At 44.8% G+C, this 19,522-nt stretch overlaps 1 protein-coding gene across 8 annotated transcripts in view; it reads right to left on the bottom strand.

Annotated features, from left to right (window-relative positions):
• The window catches only part of adgrb1a (adhesion G protein-coupled receptor B1a), a 68,277-nt gene that overhangs the window by 20,295 nt on the left and 28,460 nt on the right, over positions 1-19,522 (bottom strand). For all 8 annotated transcript variants that reach the window (XM_029743659.1, XM_029743641.1, XM_029743654.1 and 5 more), the window contains 5 exons: positions 19,149-19,292; positions 17,235-17,310; positions 15,403-15,505; positions 14,809-14,852; positions 2,752-2,878 (listed from right to left, as the gene is read on the bottom strand). In XM_029743659.1, coding sequence (XP_029599519.1) covers positions 2,752-2,878; positions 14,809-14,852; positions 15,403-15,505; positions 17,235-17,310; positions 19,149-19,292 — 494 coding nt within the window. The remainder of the gene's footprint in view (positions 1-2,751; positions 2,879-14,808; positions 14,853-15,402; positions 15,506-17,234; positions 17,311-19,148; positions 19,293-19,522) is intronic.

Genomic DNA, 19,522 nt, shown 5'->3' with positions numbered 1-19,522 from the left:
CTGTATCTGACTGTATGTGACTCAAACCCAAGTAGGATAGCTTCTAAATGAACATGAATCCATGAATGAGTCGTGGTGTAGCTACAGCGTGAGAAACAGTCTCTCTGATATCATGGGAAACACAAAGCTGTTCTGTGGTTCTGTTGAGTTAGTTGATCTATGTCTTACTATCTAGAGGTCTACTATGGATTACATTTTCAAAGGCAGGTTTGTAGGTGTGTGAACTGTGTACTCACAGACCCATGAGACATTCTAACAAAGAGTTGTCTGTCTCTCATACACACACACACACACACACACCCACACACACACACACACACACACACACACACACACACACACACACACACACACACACACACACACACACACACACACACTCACTCATCCTATTCCCAAAAACACAAGCCTGCTGGGTTCAGGTTTGAGCCTTTTGATAAGACTGCAGTGAATTTCTCTCTCTCTCTTTCCTTCTACAGCCTGCAGCTGAGTAGGACTGACTGAACGTGGTAACATTACAGAAGACAGGAGAGGAGAGATGAAGAGAGTGAGTGATAAAGGGACGGGACAGAGACCTACTATGTGGAGAGAAAGAGAGAGAGAGAGAGAGAGAGAGAGAGAGAGAGAGAGGCAGAGAAAGCAACAGAGGAAAAGGATGTGGGAAAATGACTAAGCAGGAGTGAGAGGGAGAGGGGATAAAGGGGTAGAAGAGAGACAGTGAGAGACTGGGTGTTTGTCATTCTGGGTCTGTATGAGGCTAGCTGCAGACAGAGGAGAGGAGAGGGGCTGTGCCATTCAGAATGTGGCAAGTGTTGCTGCAGGAATAATTAGCTAGTTCAATATCCATGGCTGTCTCACAACCCCACTAGCATGGCAGGAGGGAAGAAGGGAGAGAGACGAGGAAAGAGAGGGAGGGGGGAGGAATGGGAGGAAGAGCGAGAGGGGGAGGAAAAGGAGTGCCCTTCTCTCCTGGCACAGTACCAGGTGAATATACTTGCCACAATATGCTTCCCTTAGGGCGTCTAAAAGCCCCCAGACTGCGACACTGCTGTGAAAAGGCCTGTTGAGTGGCCAGGTAGAGAGGGGGATGAATAGAGGTAGAGAGATGGAAGGAGGAATGAGGGGGAGGATAACACTGTGTCCGGCCAGGGAGAAGCAGCAATCACTTGCGGAGTGCTATTAACACATGATGCTACTACGACTGCTGCCCACCGCACAGGCACACGCCAAATAAACTGTGTGTGTGTGTGTGTGTGTGTGTGTGTGTGTGTGTGTGTGTGTGTGCCGTATGTATAACTGTATGCATGTGTGCAGCGGTGTGTAATACGGATAGCAACTGCTTCTGTGTGTGTATAGCAAGTGATGATCTGTAAACATCTTGCAGAGGTGCACAAACACACACACACACACAAACACACACTTCCAAGATCATCACCCCCTGGCTGAATAATCATAGCTCTAGGATGGACGAGGGGAAGACAGAGGGAGTGTGAGAGAGGGAGAAGAGTGAGAGAGACAGAGATGGAGAAGAGAGATACAGAACATCAAACGCACAGCTGCAGATTCTCAGGGCGAAAGACTGCCGTGTTTATTTGCTTTCCTAAGACCCATCAAATCAAGCTTGTCCATTGCTTGCAGGTGCACATTTTCTCATTCCCATCCCCTCCTTTTGATGTAGCATTTTGGAACCGCCATATAAAAACCACATGCATATCTAAAATGAGTAAATGTCGCATCTGTCTGAATATTTTGGCCCAGGAGGGGTAAATTAATGGTATTCCATCCCTCCCTTCATCCATCCATCCGTTCTTCCCTTCCCTCTATCTAGGCGTTCTTCCCTTCCCTCTATCTAGGCCACACAGCACAAAGGCTGTGGTGGTGAATTAGTATAGGGTCTTCTACAGCTTTAAGAGTCATTGGTGCCGCCCATGCTGTTACCAGGGCAACTAGTGAACAACTGCTTCAGAAGCAGTTTCCAGTCTAATAATAACTAATCGCTCTGAATGAACACTTCCTCACAATGACAGTACTGGCCTTTTCATCTCCCCTCAGAAACTGGGCCACATTTGAGCGGTTTGAGCCATCACTGGAATTCTGCATGGTTTGGTAAAGATATTGTCATATTAACACACCTATTTATCTCCCGCTGAAATCAAATACTGATTATCTATGATTGTTCTGTTATTTTAGCCCCATTTTATGTTATTGCATCATTGGAGAATATTTAGGCAGCTGGAAAATATTATTTAATTTGTCAAAATGCTGGAATAATATGTTATTATGTTACATTGGACAATGTTCACATGAAATATGCAAGGATTCTGAACATGATTATAATAATAGCTAATCTAAAACCCTAAAATAATTTTTCACATAGCCTAACAATTTCTTATTCAGCATGTAATGTGTGCAAATCAATAGTCAACACGGTCATTTTGCAGTTGGAATATATAAACTGAATGTACCTTGACTAAAATGTGTCATGTCGACACAAATCTCCCTTTTCTGCTCGGTGGGACGACTTGAAAGATGCCCAAATTCTTTATTTGAGAACACACAGAGCACTTGCTGAATGGCATCTGCATGTCGCAAGCAAGAGAGAGGAGAGAGAGAGAGGGCGGGCGCGCGCGAGGGCTCTGTTGATACCGAATGGCAATGACGCCCTTTTTCACTAAACCCGTGAGATACATACACAAGCACCTCGATTCGGATACCCTAACATAAAAGAATGAAGGAAGTTGTCGGACTTACCATGTCAGGATTTAGCCGTGCTAAAATGGCGAAGGTAGAGAGTCTGTCACACACGCATTTGGTGCTGAATGAGTCGACAGGCACGGCTCTGCAGCCCCTGGCAGACCACGATCCGAGCAGCGAGGAGCTGCGGGAAAAGAGAGAGAGCGCTGCGGTGAATAAAAACGGGTGAAAGCTAGTCAAATCCCCCACCACGTTACAGACACCAGCTATTTAATTCCAAATCCCCTTTACATCTCCGCGGTTAGCGAGCAAGAGCGCAGAAAACGCAGTGAAAATGGTGATGAAAGGTTATCTGTGAGCCAGATGCCGTGCTGCTCAGGTTTCTGCTTGGCCAGGTTATTGCAATATAGAGTTGGAATTCACAAATGACCCAAAAACAAACAATAGCAATGGGGGTAATAACAACAATAATAATAATAATAATAATGCAAATTTAAGTTATTATTGAATCTCCTTATTTATCCCTAGATTTAGATTGCGTTATTGGTGGAACAATTTAAAAGCTAAAGAGATCATATTTGTGAACCTAATATACAATTAATCAGCTGGAAAACATTTTTTATTGTGTGAACCCATTTTACAGTACTTCATGTGGCTGTAATGCCATCCTAACTTCCATTTACAGGTAAGTAGGTTTTTGATGGCCTGGTCTAGGCCTTTGTTGTAGCGTACTGGACCATACATCAACAATAACTGCAATTCCAACCCAATAAGAAAGCACTTTAAATACATATGTAGTTTATTTTTCTGTTATATTGTTAACCATTCTTTAGTTGAGCGTATTAATCAAAAAGTGAATTCTGAGTGTTGACTGAACATTGACAGATACCATGTTTTTCTAAGTCTTAATTACCCTAAATGGACCAGGCTAAATCCACACCACTTTGTCACTCACTGTTTATGGGATTGACTAAACTTTTACCCACTTTTACCATAAAGCATTACTAACAATTCTAAGGTTTTAACATTCAAAAACAATATTGCTGAACAGCTTAGCGTGGAGTTCATGGGGAGCCTTCCCCTCTAGATGTCTTGCTTGTTGGCCTCTTCCCTCATTTAACTTCTTTGGGATCTGGGGGCAGTATTGAGTAGCTTCGATGAATAAGGTGCCCAGAGTAAACTGCCTGCTACTCAGGCCCAGAAGCTAGGATATGCATATTATTAGTAGATGTGGATAGAAAACACTCAGAAGTTTCTAAAACTGATTGAATGATGTCTGTGAGTATAAAAGAACTCATATGGCAGGCAAAAACCTGAGAAGAATCCGACCAGGAATTGGGAAATCTGAGGTTTGTAGTTTTTCAAGTGATTGTCTATCCAATATACAGTGTCTGTGGGGTCATATTGCACTTCCTAAGGCTTCCACTAGATGTCAACAGTATTTAGAACATTGTTTCATGCTTCTACTGTGAATGGGAAGAGAATAAGAGCTGTTTCAACCAGGTGTCTGGAAAAAGGCCATGAGCTCAGTCACGCGCATGGCCGTGAGAGCAAGCTGTGTTCCTTTTCATTTCTAAAGACAAAGGAATTGTCCGATTGGAATATTATTGAAGATTTATGATAAAAATATCCTAAAGATTGATTCTATACATCGTTTGACATGTTTCTACAAACTGTAATGCAATTTTTTGACTTTTCGTCTGGACTTAGTGCGTACGCCTTCTGCATTTGGAATAGTGAACTGAACGCTCGAACAAAAAGGAGGTATTTGGACATAAATATGGACTTTATCGAAACAAAACAAACATTTATTGTGGAACTGGGATTTCTGGGAGTGCATTCCGATGAAGGTCATCAAAGGTAAGTGAATATTTATAATGCAATTTCTGACTTTTGTTGACTCCACAACATGGCAGTATGGCTTGTTTTGGTGCCTGAGCGCTGTACTCAGATTATCGCATGGTGTGCTTTTGCTGTAAAGCTTTTTTTAAATCTGACACAGCGGTTGCATTAAGGAGAAGTGTATCTTTAATTCTATGTAAAACACTTGTATCTTATATCAACGTTTATGATGAGTATTTCTGTAAATTGATGTGGCTCCCTGCAAAATCACTAGATGTTTTAGAGGCAAAACATTACTGAACATAACGCGCCAATGTAAACTGAGATTTCTGGGTATAAATATGAACTTTATCGAACAAAACATACATGTATTGTGTAACATGAAGTCCTATGAGTGCCATCTGATGAAGATCATCAAAGGTTAGTGATTCATTTTATCTCTATTTCTGCTTTTTGTGACTCCTCTCTTTGGCTGGAAAATGGCTGTATGTTTTTTTGTGACTAGGCACTGACCTAACATAATCATATGGTTTGCTTTCACCATAAAGCCTTTTTAAAATCAGACACTGTGGCTGGATTAACAAGATGTTAAGCTTTAAAATGGTGTTTAATACTTGTATGTTTGAGGAATTTTAATTATGAGATTTCTGTTGTTTTGAATTTGGCGCACTGCAATTTCACTGGCTGTTGTCGAGGTGGGACGCTAGCGTCCACATATCCCAGAGAGGTTAATGGGGTATTCTCAGTGGCCAGTGACGTTGCATTGCCAATACGCTGTCCACTACAATGTGGTGCTAAACTCCAAATATCAGAAACCATATTTTCCCACTATGCATGGTGCTGAAATGTCAGACCGCAGCTATTTCATTGTTGTTTACAACATCATACCTTCCACAATTGCCTAAGTTACCACACAGCTGTTCTAAAACTCTGACAAAGGCTCAGTTTTACTCTTCTCTTCATATCGGTCTGACTGCAGGTGCACAGAGAATGGCCCAATTGTTGTTGATTCCTCATGTCTTCATGGGAGTTGTGTGTTTCTCTCTCCCATCGCACAGTGATGCTGGACGGTACATTGGTGATATCACACTCCATCCATCTCAAGTGAGCCCTTACATCCTCTTCCCAAACAGAGTGGTCCCCAAAGGGACTCATCAAGATGGGGGGAACATGATCTCCTGCAGGTCTCTGGGGCTAGTGGCACCAGGAACACACAGCAGCCCCCAGGGTTTTAACCAACCAACAAATCAACAAACCAGTGACAGCCTGGGACTGTGCCTCAGCAGACCTGGGTTCAAATTGTAGTTGTGTTCTTTCCAATACTTTGAAGCATTTAATTGCTTCAGTCTGGAGAGCCCGTTGGGCAGGGTTTGCACTGTGTTGATTATTCCAGTGGTTCCATTGCGCTAGGAAGACTCAGTCAAGAGCAGAGGAAGTATTTGAAAGAAACCCAATAATATTTGAACCCAGGTCTGTACCTCAGGGCCAAAGACATCTCATCACAACACATCACGGCCTCCAACAGGGTTACCCACAGTGCACCAGGGCCACCTCACAGCAGTCCCTGATAGGGTTACCCATGGTGCATATGGATGGAGAGTGCTAAGGGGTGAAAACCATGACAAGCAGAGAGAGAGAGAGAGAGGCAGAGAGAGAGAGAGAGAGGGAGAGAGAGAGAGACAAAGAGAGAGACAGAGAGAGAGAGTAGTACAGTCTTGTAGCCCCAGGAGTAGGCTCAGTGCTAACATTAGCACATCACCCTAACATAAATCCAATATTATAACTCAGCGCAGAGCCTCTGTGGATGACACGATTAGGCCGCTCTCCCAACCACACAGCAAGCCACAGCAACACACACACTGTACACACATACTGTACACACACACAGTACACACACACACACACACACACACACACACACACACACACACACACACACACACACACACACACACACACACCTCATCGTGGTCTAATGGGATAATTTGGGTTGCGGTCCAGCAGCACTGAATGTGTGAACGCCCCTGCCAACAACAGGCCAGGATAACATGAAGGAATGGGACAGCAGGGCCTGCCTGACCGCTACAACATCCCAGACATCCCTGGGTTAAAATACTATTTGAAATCTTTTAAATAAGCTTAGAGTTTGCTCTAGTCTGCCTACAGAGCCAAATGTGCAGGGTTGGCAACTTTTCCGGCATGTCTATTGGTTCCATTAACCTGTTGGGGCTAGGGGGCGGTATTTGCACGGCCGGATAAAAAACATACCCGATTTAACCTGTCTGGGCTAGGGGGCAGTATTGAGAATTTTGGAAAAAATATGTTCCCATTTTTAACTGCCTCCTACACCAACTCAGAAGCTAGAATATGCATATTATTGTTCAGGTTTGGATAGAAAACACTCTGAATTTTCTAAAACTGTTTGAATGGTGTCTGTGAGTATAACAGAACTCCTATGGCAGGCAAAAACCTGACAAGGTTTCAAGCAGGAAGTACCCTGTCTGACAAGGAGTCGTGCGTCTTGCATCTTTTTATTGAAAAGTAAGGATCTTAGCTGTAACGTGACAATTCCCAGGGCTCCAATAGGCTCTCAGAGCCCGCGAAAAACCTGAAGGTTTACGAGGGAGCCTCAGGTTGAAACAGATTATCGCCTTTTGTAAGTGGATGCTCAGAGGACCTTTGAATGAGGCACGTGCACGAGTCGCTCCCGAGGAGAAATTTTATTCGGCTGTTTAGGCTCAATGCATACTCCCGGTCGGAATATTATCACTTCTCTACGACATAAATGGCATAAAAATTGGTTTTAAACAGCGGTTGACATGCTTCGAAGTACGGTAATGGAATATTTAGACATTTTTGACACGCCAATGCGCCATGCGCGGGACCGTGAAGAAGCATTCTAGAACTCACGAACAAAACGTCGCTGTTTGGATATAACGATGGATTATTTGGGACCAAACCAACATTTGTTATTGAAGTAGAAGTCCTGGCAGTGTATTCTGATGAAGAACAAGCAAGGTAAGAACATTTTTCTTATAGGAAATGTGATTTTGGTGGAGGCTGACCTGGGTGGGTATCTAAATAGCTAGCCCTGTAATGCCGGGCTATGTACTTAGATTATTGCAAAATGTGCTTCATCCGAAAAGCTATTTTAAAATCGGACATATCGAGTGCATAGAGGAGTAATGTATCTATAATTCTTAAAATAATTGTTATGCTTTTTGTGAACGTTTATCGTGAGTAATTTAGCAAACTGTTAGTAAATTCAACGGAAGTTTGCCGGGGGTTATGCGTTTTCTGAACGTCACATGCTAATGCAAAAAGCTGTTTTTTGATATAAATATGAACTTGATTGAACAGACATGCATGTATTGTATAACACAATGTCCTAGGTGTGTCATCTGATGAAGATCATCAAAGGTTAGTGCTGCATTTAGCTGTGGTTTGGGTTTGTGTGACATTATATGCTAGCTTGAAAAATGGCTGTCTGATTTTTTCTGGCTGGGCACTCTGCTGACATAATCTAATGTTTTGCTTTCGTTGTAAAGCCTTTTTGAAATCGGACAGTGGGGTTAGATTAACGAGATTCTTGTCTTTAAATAGCTGTAAAATAGTCATATGTTTGAGAAATTGAAGTAATAGTATTTCTAACGATTCAAAAATCGCGCCACTGGAATTTCAGTAGCTGTTACGTAGGTGGGACGAAATCGTCCCACATACCCCAGAGAGGTTAAACTGGTTACTACTCTTGCCCAGAAAGGAGAATATGCATATATGCATATATCGATTTGGAAAGAAAACACTCTAAAGTTTCTACAACTGTTTGAATGTTGTCTGTGAGTATAACAGAACTCATATGGCAGGCCAAAACCTGAGAAGATTCCATGCAGGAAGTGCCCTGTCTCACATTTTGTTCATCACTATCGAAAATACAGCATCTCTGCTGTAACGTGACATTTTCTAAGGCTTCCTTTGGCTCTCAGAAGGCGCCAGAAAGTGGAATGACGTCTCTCCAGTCTCTGGGCGAAAAACAGCAGGAGATTTTGTGAGTGGTCAGGCTGAGAACAGTGACACTAGAGATGCGCGTTCATGTGAATTCTCCATGTTTTTCTTTCTCTCTTTGAATGAATACAACGTCGCCCGGTTGGAATATTATCGCTATTTAACAAGAAAAATCGCATAAAAATTGATTTTAAACAGCGTTTGACATGCTTCGAAGTACGGTAATGGAATATTTTGATTTTTTTTGTCACGAAATGCGCTCGCGCGTCACCCTTCGGATACTGACCTAAATTCACGAACAAAACGGAGGTATTTGGATATAACTATGGATTATTTCGAACCAAAACAACATTTGTTGTTGAAGTAGCAGTCCTGGGAGTACATTCTGACGAAGAACAGCAAAGGTAATCCAATTTTTCATATAGTAAATCTGAGTTTTGGTGGGTGTCAAATTAGCTAGCCGTGATGGCCGGGCTATCTACTCAGAATATTGCAAAATGTGCTTTCACCGAAAAGCTATTTTAAAATCTGACACCGCGATTGCATAAAGGAGTTCTGTATCTATAATTCTTAAAATAATTGTTATGTATTTTGTGAACGTTAATCGTGAGTAATTAAGTAAATTCACCAGAAGTTTGCGGTGGGTATGCTAGTTCTGAACATCATATGCTAATGTAAAAAGCTGTTTTTTTATATAAATATGAACTTGATTGAACAAAACATGCATGTATTGTATAACATAATGTCCTAGGAGTGAAGATCATCAAAGGTTAGTGCTGCATTTAGCTGTGGTTTTGGTGACATTATATGCTAGCTTGAAAAATGGGTGTCTGATTATTTCTGGCTGGGTACTCTCCTGACATAATCTAATGTTTTGCTTTCGTTGTAAAGTCTTTTTGAAATCGGACAATGTGGTTAGATTAACGAGAGTCTTGTCTTTAAAATGGTGTAAAGCGTCCCACCTTGCCCAGGGAGGTTAAGGGATAGGGTCTAGTTTCCTGAATTTCCGCCGGACTGACGTGCCCAAAGTTAACTGCCTGTTACTCAGGCCCAGAAGCCAGGAAATACATATAATTGGTAGCATTGGATAAAAAACACTTTGAAGTTTCTAAACCTGTTTAAAATAATGTCTGAGACTATAACCGAATTGACATGGCAGGCACAAATCCCAGGTTCTTATAATGGAAACCTATTGTTTCTATGTAAATTTGTCTCCCAGATTGCAATTCCTATGGCTTCCACTAGATGTCAACAGTCTTTATTCAAGGTTTCAGGCTTGTTTTTTGAAAAACAAGCAAGAATTTGGAGTTTTGGTGAGTAGAGCACCGGATTAATATCAGTCTTTCGGCGGGCGAGGGAGAGGGTGTGCGCTTACTATTTTTCCTTTCCTATTGAACATACTACTTTCCGTATCAAATATTATAGTTTATTTACATTTTAGAGTACCTGAGGATTAAATAGAAATGTTTGACTTGTTTGGATGTAGTTTAGCGGTAGCTTTTTGGACTCCTTCGTCTGCATGTTGAACGAGTGATTTACTGAAATCGATGGCGCCAACTAAACAGACTTTTTGGGATATAAAGAAGGATTTTATCTAACAAAACGACCATTCATGTTGTAGCTGGGAACCTTGGGATTGCAAACAGAGGAAGATCTTCAAAAGTAAGTGATTTATTTAATCGCTATTTGTGATTTTATGAAGCCTGTGCTGGTTGAAAATATGTTAATGTGGGGCGCCGTCCTCAGACAATCGCATGGTATGCTTCGCCTTAAAGCCTATTTTAAATCGGGCAACGCATTAGATTAACAAGAATTTAAGGTTTAAAATGATATACGATACTTGTATGTTCATGAATGTTTAATATTCCGATTATTTACTTGAATTGCGCGCCCTCCAATTTCACCGGATGTTGTCGGCTGGTGTCCCTCCTATCCTTAAGAAGTTTTAAGCAAGACAAGCTCAATCAAGCCCAGGTCAAAATAGTTGACATTATTTCAAAAATGGTTTAGTCTGGTGCTATAACATCCAGCGATGGAAATCATAATGAATTATGTTTTAACTAAAACCAACAGACAGATTAAAGAACAGGGGAAGCTAAATTCAATAAGAAACAAACTGTAAAGAAAACAAATCAGATTGTGGGTTTATAAAGAAGTGGAGGTGGGTGAGGAGAGATAAGGTAGGGTGTCACATCCTGACCAGTATAAGGGGTTATTTGTTATTGTAGTTTGGTCAGGGCGTGGCAGGGGTGTGTGTTTGTTTTGTGTTATCAGGGTTTTTGGGTATGGTTCTATGTTTTTGTATTTCTATGTTTTTCTATGTTGTGTATTTCTTTATGTTGGCCTGGTATGGCTCTCAATCAGGAACAGCTGTCCATCATTGTTGCTGATTGGGAGTCATACTCAGGTGGCCCTTTTTTCACCTGTCTTTTGTGTGAAGTTGGTTTTGCATTGCTAGTTGTGAGCCTGCAAACTGTCAAGCTGTCATTTGTTTTCTTGTTTCTTGTTAAGTGTTCAATAAAAGTTTAAGATGAGCACTCAACCCGCTGCGCCTTGGTCTACTCCCTTCGATGGCTGTTACAGAACTTCCCACCACCAACGAACCAAGCAGCGGGGTAAGGAGCTGGAGAGGAGCTATCGGGAGTCGTGGACCTGGGAGGAGATCCTAGCCGGAGAGGGACCATGGAGGAAGGCTGGAGAGGACCGGGAGTGTTTTGCTGGAACACGGCTGGCATGGAAGCCTGAGAGGCAGCCCCCAACATTTTTTGGGGGAGGGGGCACACGGGTAGTTTGGCTGGGCCAGGGTTGAGCCCTAAGCCAACTCCCCGTGCTTACCGGAGGCAGCGTGGTACTGGTCAGGCCCCGTGCTATGGAGTGATGCGCGCGGCGTCGAGCCGAGCATCCACAGGCCGGTGTGCTCGGTGCCAGCGTCCCGCATTTGCCGGGGGGAAGCGGGCAACCAGCCAGTACGGGTGGTGCCAGTCCGGCGCTCGAGACCGCCAGTGCGCCTCTACGGCCCAGTGTATCCTGTTCCCACTCCTCGCACTAGCCTTGGGGTGCATGTCTCCAGTCTGGTACCTCCACTACCAGCCCCATGCACCAGGCCTCCAATGCGTCAGCCCAGTCCAGCTCATCCTGCTCCTCGCACTAGCTCTGTGGTGCGTGTCCCTAGTCTGGCGCTTCCTAGGCCAGCCCCACGCATCAGGCCTTCAGTGCGCAGTCCCCGTCCAGAGCCTCAGGCAACAGTGCCCTGTTCAGAGTGTCCGGCAACAGTGCCTCGTCCAGAGTGTCCGGCAACAGTGCCTCGTCCAGAGTGTCCGGCGACAGTGCCTCGTCCAGAGTGTCCGGCAACAGTGCCCCGTAGAGAGACGACCCACAGTCCGGAGCCAGCAGAGACGGCCCACAGTCCAGAGCCAGCGGAGACGGCCCACAGTTCGGAACTGAGAGAGACAGCCCACAGTCCGGAACCGAGAGAGACGGCCCACAGTCCGGAACCAAGAGAGACGGCCCACAGTCCGGAACCGAGAGAGACGGCCCACAGTCCGGAACCGAGAGAGACGGCCTACAGTCCGGAACCGAGAGAGATGGCCTACGGTCCGGAACCGGCGCAGCCAGAGTCGCCCTACAGCCCGGAATCGGCGCAGCCAGAGTCGCCCTACAGTCCGGAACCGGCGCAGCCAGAGTCGCCCTCCAGTCCGACGCAGCCAGAGTCGCCCGTTGCGAGGGTCCCCAGTCCGGGGTCGACGGAGAGGGACCCCGCTCTAGAGGTGACACTGAAGTGGGGTGAGCCAGTGGTGGAGCGGGGTCTGCGTCCCGCTCCTGAGCCACCTCTGTAGGGGGGAGTATTGGGAAGGGGGGGTGTTGCAGAAGAACCGTCGGTGACGGTGGCCACCCTCCCTTCCCTCCCCTGTAGTTTTGGGATTTTTTGGTTGTGGGTTATTGTTTTGCTAGTTTTTTGTTTCAGGTGCATCCGGGGTCTGCACCTTTTGGGGGGGGGGGTACTGTCATGTCCTGACTAGTATAAGGGGTTATTTGTTATTGTAGTTTGGTCAGGGCGTGGCAGGGGTGTGTGTGTTTGTTTTCTGTTATCGGGTTTTTGGGTATGGTTCTATGTTTTTGTATTTCTATGTTTTTCTATGTTGTGTATTTCTTTGTGTTGGCCTGGTATGGCTCTCAATCAGGAACAGCTGTACATCGTTGTTGCTGATTAGGAGTCATACTTAGGTAGCCCTTTTTTCACCTGTCTTTTGTGGGAAGTTGGTTTTGCATTGCTAGTTGTGAGCCTGCAAAGTCAAGCTGTCATTAGTTTTCTTGTTTTTTGTTAAGTGTTCAATAAAAGTTTAAGATGAGCACTCAACCCACTGCGCCTTGGTCTACTCCCTTCGACGGCCGTTACATAGGGAGGGTAACTGGGCCAGGTCAGGAGCAGGTTGACGTTTATTATTATGAATCTTGCCCTGAAGCAGAACTGAGTGATTTCCACTAGATGGGCCAACTGCAAAGTCAAAATTGGCTGTATCGTAAAATATATATATTATTTCGCTTTTTGGTCTTAACATAAGGTTAGGGTTAGGCATTAGGGTTAGCAGTGTAGTTAAAGTTAGAGTTAAGGTTAGGGTTAGGTTTAAAATCAGATTGTATTACTTTGTGGCTGTGCCAGCTAGTGACCTCTCTGCAGAGCTGCCTCCAGGGCAAGATTCATTACAATAAATGCCAACCTGCAGGCCAGGATGGCAACACTGCTGTTGTTATTGACCCCCCGCCCCAGACCGAAGTGAGAGCCCTAGGAGAGAAGACCACCCGTCTCACACACGCTTGCCTCTCTCTCTCACAGCCCTTATCAACAAGACACCACCATGACAAGGACGCCTCCTCACATTTCAATTTCTCCCCCAAAAATTAACTCATTAATCATGCTGTCCAAGATGGATTTACATTTTGCTTAGAACATGTCACACCCCTCCCCCTTCCTCGCCTCCCCCTTCTCTCCCCACACTCCCCAACATGGTGGGTGAAGCTAGATTAGATTTTGTTTTGTTCTCTCTCCCTCTCTCTCGCTCTGCCTCTCTATCCATCTTCCTATATCCTTTCTCATCCCTCTTGCTTTCTCTCAACCCTGTATCTCTCCTCTTCCCTCATTGTTCGGTCGTTCTCTCTCTCTCGGCCTACATTTACCTGGTTCAACTTTTTTTATGGCAAAAGATCGCTCTGTTCTATGCCTCGTCTCAGTAACACAAGTGTACGCACTTATCGAAATGCAAATCTCCAACCTGCATTGCAATAAAGCCGTGGGCACATTGTACTTTCTACTCTCTCTTGCTCTTTCTCTCACTTGCACACGGCTTCTCTATCTCTCACTCACTCACTCACTCACTCACTCACTCACTCACTCACTCACTCACTCTCTCTCTGTTTTGGGTTTTAAAACAAAAAGGGTACTTAAGTGTATGAGGCATATGAAGAGTGTGTTAAATGGACCCACATTAGCTGTGCAGTTGAACTGTGCAACACATTTCTCTCTCTCTCTCTCTCTCTCTCTCTCTCTCTCTTACTACACATATATACACTCTCTCCCTCTCTCTTTGTCCGACTCAGTAGATCCCAAAGCACTCTCCATTCATCCCTCTGTGTTGAAGCCTTGGTTCGTGTGTGCGTGGCTGCCCAGGAGAGAAAGCTGTGAGCGACACTTTTAATTTTCGACATCCTGCATCACTGTCGGCGCAGTGTTAGCAGCGTGGGGGTTAGTGTTAGCCCCGTCCCATCTCCCATCACCCACAGAGAGGAGCTCCGGAACTGTCTGACAAACTCAGCACCTTTCTACAGGGTCAGTGTGTGTCATGGGCACTTCATCAAGATAAAAAACAGTGGAGCGGGAACAGCCACGGAACACACAGTCACAGTGGGAGATGATGTGATGTGAAGCCGTCTCCCAAAGTTCTATCCCTCACTGTGAAGGTCCACACCAGCAGGTGTTTCAGAGCCAGGTAGCCAGGCGGGTCCACCATAGAAAAATATTTACTTTAGTTCCTGGTTATGGGTACACTTCTTACTTTACATCCTGGCCGCTAGTCCACCCATCATGGTAAATTGACTTGAATGAGGATGTCCATTCTAGTAATTCTATTTCTGTTTTCAGAGCCAGGTAGGATCATAGAGGTCCTATAATTCAGTTGATTCAGGCAGTTCCACCCCCAGGCTCCACACTGCAGTCTGGCAGCCCAGCAGGCACATGGATGTATCACCAGAGAAATACATTTACAAAGGCCTTACCTGTCACTCTCGTCCCAGGAGATGCAGGTCTGGTTTGTGGTGCCCTGATCAGACAGAGAGAGAAACAGTCACATGGTTGACATATGCATAGCCACAGGTAGTAGGGGTGCTGAGGGTGCTGCAGCACCCCCTGAAAAATCACAATTAAAAAATCATCTTCCCGTGGCCATGGACATATGCTCTGATTACAGATGTTGTCATATACCTCCATATACCTCCATGGACATATGCTCTGATTACAGATGTTGTCATATACCTCCATATACCTCCATGGACATATGCTCTGATTACATATGTTATCATATACCTCCATATACCTCCATGGACATATGCTCTGATTACATATGTTATCATATACCTCCAGTTGTGAGGATGATGAAATTGATTTGTCTTGTGCTTTTCTAAGTGCTAAACGTGCTTTTCAGTGATAAAGGCATGGTAAGTCTTTTGAAATGCTCTCAAATATCAGTACATTGTGTTTTAATGGGATAAGCCACATGATTTGTCAAGGCCCTTCCTACTCTGTTACACTACAGGGGTCAATTACTGAGGTCACTGCTCAGGTCAGAGGGTCAGATGTGAAAGGTCACTCACGTTGTAAAGGTGTGAGAACTGGACCTCCACCGGGGTAGAGAGAGTTCCTGGGGTGGGCTTGATGGTCACAGACACCACCTTGGAGTTGAGCACAGTGCTGTTTCTGGAGGGAGGGAGGGAGGGACAGAGTGGTGTCACCAGCATAGGACAACTCACATGGTCAGGTGACATATCACGTGAGAACCACACATCATTGTCATCGTTGTCAATCGCTGTTCCCTTCAACCAACTCAAACCTCCCTGCAGTAATACTGCCCCATCCCTACAACACATGTTCCCATCTCTCCCTAACATAGCATACATGTCCCTCAAGACACCCTTGTATGTCCCAGCACTTAACCCATGTCCCGTTTAAAATAGACAGTGTTTCACAGCCCCCACACTCTGACTCCTCCCCCCTACTCTCTCTCATCCGCAACCTCTCCCTCCCTCTCGTTCTCCCTCTTGCTCTTTCTCCCTCCCTCTCGTTCTCCCTCTCTCTCGTTCTCCCTCTCCCTCTTGCTCTTTCTCCCTCTCACTCTTTCTCCCTCTCACTTCTCAGAACGCAATCAGTCAACATAAACACTTGTGTCAGACAGTCTCTGTCTAAAACTGATCACATTTCCTTGAAGGGGAAAAAGATTCTGAGGGGAAAAAGGAAAGAACAAATAACCAACTAGGCCTGGGTAAAGAAGGAGTTTCCACATGCACACCGTGGGGTGAAAGTAGATTTCATTTCTTATCGGTACGGGACACCCAAGCGCGCTCACAATCCTTTTTTATAGTCTTGGTGTAATCATAGAATTACATAGACCTATAGAATCCCTATTCATTTTGTATATGATCTCTGTGGGCCTTGTGCCCTAGACCTAGTAAAGATTTGTCATATCACTTCTAACATGTATTACCTTTTAATGTGGCATAAAAACAACCAGTCATGATATTTTCAACTGATTGTCAAACAATCACTTCAAACTCGCACGTTTCGTCCACTTGCAAATAGTTCCAGCTTCCAAACCCCAACAGTGCACTGTGAACCCGCAATTTGGTGAATGGAAAGAGGAATCTGTTACAAAACCTTTTACTGCAGTGGGCTAAATCAGGGTCACACAGGCTGTTTCTTGGTAGTGTTAAACAAACCTACTTTGAAACTAAAGTATACACCTCACTTATGGGCTTTAAAAGAGACACCTGTACCATATCAGATATAGAGTTGACATGTATTCAACTTTGAGTTTGCATCCCAATATTACACTTTATATGCATAACAGAAGACTGAAATATAACAAAACCGTTTGACATAGAAACACCGGATTTTCGGTGTGTTTTTTAAATAACGTTTATTAATTATGAAATTGTGAAAGATATTAATAACATTCCACCTTTGAGGCCACTAGGTCATTTGACTGCAGGAAAGGGCTACAAGACTCATGAATTTGCAGTGAATGAAGTATGTGGGAAGGTTGAGTGTGATTCTGCCACGCTAGCCTGTGTTCCTCCATCTCATTATACATGCACATAACATTAACATAACGGAGAGAACACTCCTCACTGGACGAGAGAACGCTGTAGCTCACAAATACACATGCAGTTTGAATACATGTGCTTAGCATAAAGCAGTTCTCTGAAATGTTATTCATTCTAGCTCCTTCAGACATCATTTTACACAGACAAGAGACTAAGGAACTACGTGGTAGCATTCAAAGCCCATTAGCCACCAATCAAAAGAGGTTCTGGGATGCGTTCTGTGCTGGGCTGCGTTCCAAATGGCACCCCATTCCCTTTATAGTACACTTCTTTGACACATCCCTGGAGAAAGCATTGTAAGTAGAGATGCCAGTAAACCCTCTCACCTCTGTAGAGATAGGATGCTGCCCAGGTTTCTGTAGAGAACGATCCCGGTGACGAAAGCTGACAAGTCATCTGCATCTGGAGTACAACACAGACATGTGCCCACCGTTCAGACACAGACCAACACACACACACACGAACAGACACAAATGAGATGGAGAGAGAGAGATAGGGAGGGAGAGAAAGAAAGAAAGAGAGAGAGAAAGCCCCTTAAATTGAAATTGAAAGAGAGAGAGAGAGAGAGAGAGAGAGAGAGAGAGTGAGGGGGAGAGAGAGAGATAGAGAGAGAGCGATAGAGGAAGAGAGAGAGAGAGAGAGAGAGAGAGAGAGAGAGCGAGAGGCACAGGTCAGTCAGAATCCAATAAAAAAGGGAGAGAGGGGGAGAGATGGAGGAGTGACATGTGTTTGAGTTAGTGTGTCAGTGGTGTGCGTATGTGGGTGTGATGACCTGCAGCTCTAGTCTTAGTGGTCTGTGCTGAAGGACAGCAGGAGAGAGAATACAGGTCAGCCAGTCTCCCTCCCGTCTTCTTGGCTCTGTACCTCTGCAGCTGGCCTACATAACTACCCATCTATAAACAGACACTCAAACGGCATCATCACTCACACACAAACACACTTACATACAGACTTACTCGTAATCACTAAATAGCCATTTAAACAGACCGAATAAACATGTTTACACATACATGCACTTAAACACACACACACACACACACACACACACACACACACACAGCCAAATGCAAAAGGCCAGATGACATTGAAACATTTTCCACTGTCACACAACAATGTATTTCATGCGACAAAAATGGTTGCCATGGTAGCATGGTTGGGCATGGCATGCCGTGATGGCAGACTGCACTGGCAAAATAGACAAAAAATACACCCAGAAAAACCCAGAAAAATATGAGATTTAGTCCAACCTGTGTCACAGCTAGACTAAACTGCTGGGCGGAAGGCCAGAAGAGAAGGACAGGGCCTGAAGCTGTCTCCTGCTGCAGTGTCACAGACAGAAACCCACAAAGTCCATCTGTTCCTCTATCTAAAGAACCTCAGCTCTCTCTCACACTCCAGCACGCTGTGTCTGGCAGGCTGGCAGTATGGATGTGTGCTGAGAGGGCACAGAAGTATGCCAGGCAGCATGCAGAGGGTACTACAGTATACTGCTCCAGGCCAGGCAGCTGAGATCCCATGGGCATCAGGGAGGAACGGAGCGAGAGAGAGGGAAAGTTTGTGTATGCATGCATGTCTGTGTGTGTGTGTGACATAAAGTATCTTGCACACCCCTTCATATCATGGGCCTGCTTGCCAATATGTTCGCCAGAATGATCACAGCAGTAGAGGCAACAAACGGGGATATTTAACAATTATACAATGTACTGTTGTGTCTGTGTGTGCGTGTGCGTGTGCGTGTGTGTGTGTGTCAAATGTATTCCGATGCAAGTCCCCCATCTTTACTGCTCTGATAGTTTCAGAGAGGCGGCTGAGGAAAAACATTTCAATCAGTGCAACTGGGGAGCCATTTTGGCCCCCTGTGAGCCATACCCAGTATGGAGCAGCAGGTGAGAGGCATGAGTGACTGTTGATGTGCTGTTGCCGCCATGGAGACACTTCTACCAGTGGGGGAGGAGATTAGCCTTAATTGCCCCTGATTGGCTCCTGTTGACTTCTGATTAGCAAGTGACTGGCTCATTAGCATGGTAGCCGTGGTAATGATCTATGTCACAGAGAGAGCCAAACTATCCCATTGGCTGAGACTGAGGAACCCCACGTCTCCACACAGCTGCGATTCTGGAGGCTCTCAAATGTCAAGTGCAATTCCATATGCAAATGTTGTATGAATGTTTTGTTTAGGTGCATGTCTGTGTGTGTGTCTGTGTGTGTGTTTTGTGTGTGTTTTGTGTGTGTGCTCTCACCTGGCTTTCCTGTGGAGAGGATGTTCTTGGAGACAGTAACTCTGTCCTCAGAGCTGCGGGCCCAGTCCATCATCCCCTTCCAGCCCTTCATAGGGAAGCTGATGTCTGCATTACCCGCCACCGGACGCTTGTGGATGGACAGAACTGGAGAGAGAGAGAGAGCTATATTTTATTCACTATATAAACTCCTGACTCATGACTTACTTAAGCAATAAGGCCCGAGGGGGTGTGGTATATGGCCAATATACTACGGCTAAGGTCTGTTCTTACGTACGACACAACGTGGAATGCCTGGATACAGCCCTTAGCCGGGGTGCCTTATAGCTATTATAAACTGGTTACCAACATATTTAGAGCAGTAAAAATACATATTT

The sequence above is a fragment of the Salmo trutta genome, chromosome 3 (assembly GCF_901001165.1).
Source record: "Salmo trutta chromosome 3, fSalTru1.1, whole genome shotgun sequence".
Lineage (NCBI taxonomy): Eukaryota > Metazoa > Chordata > Actinopteri > Salmoniformes > Salmonidae > Salmo > Salmo trutta.
This window is presented reverse-complemented; position numbering and strand designations above follow the sequence as displayed.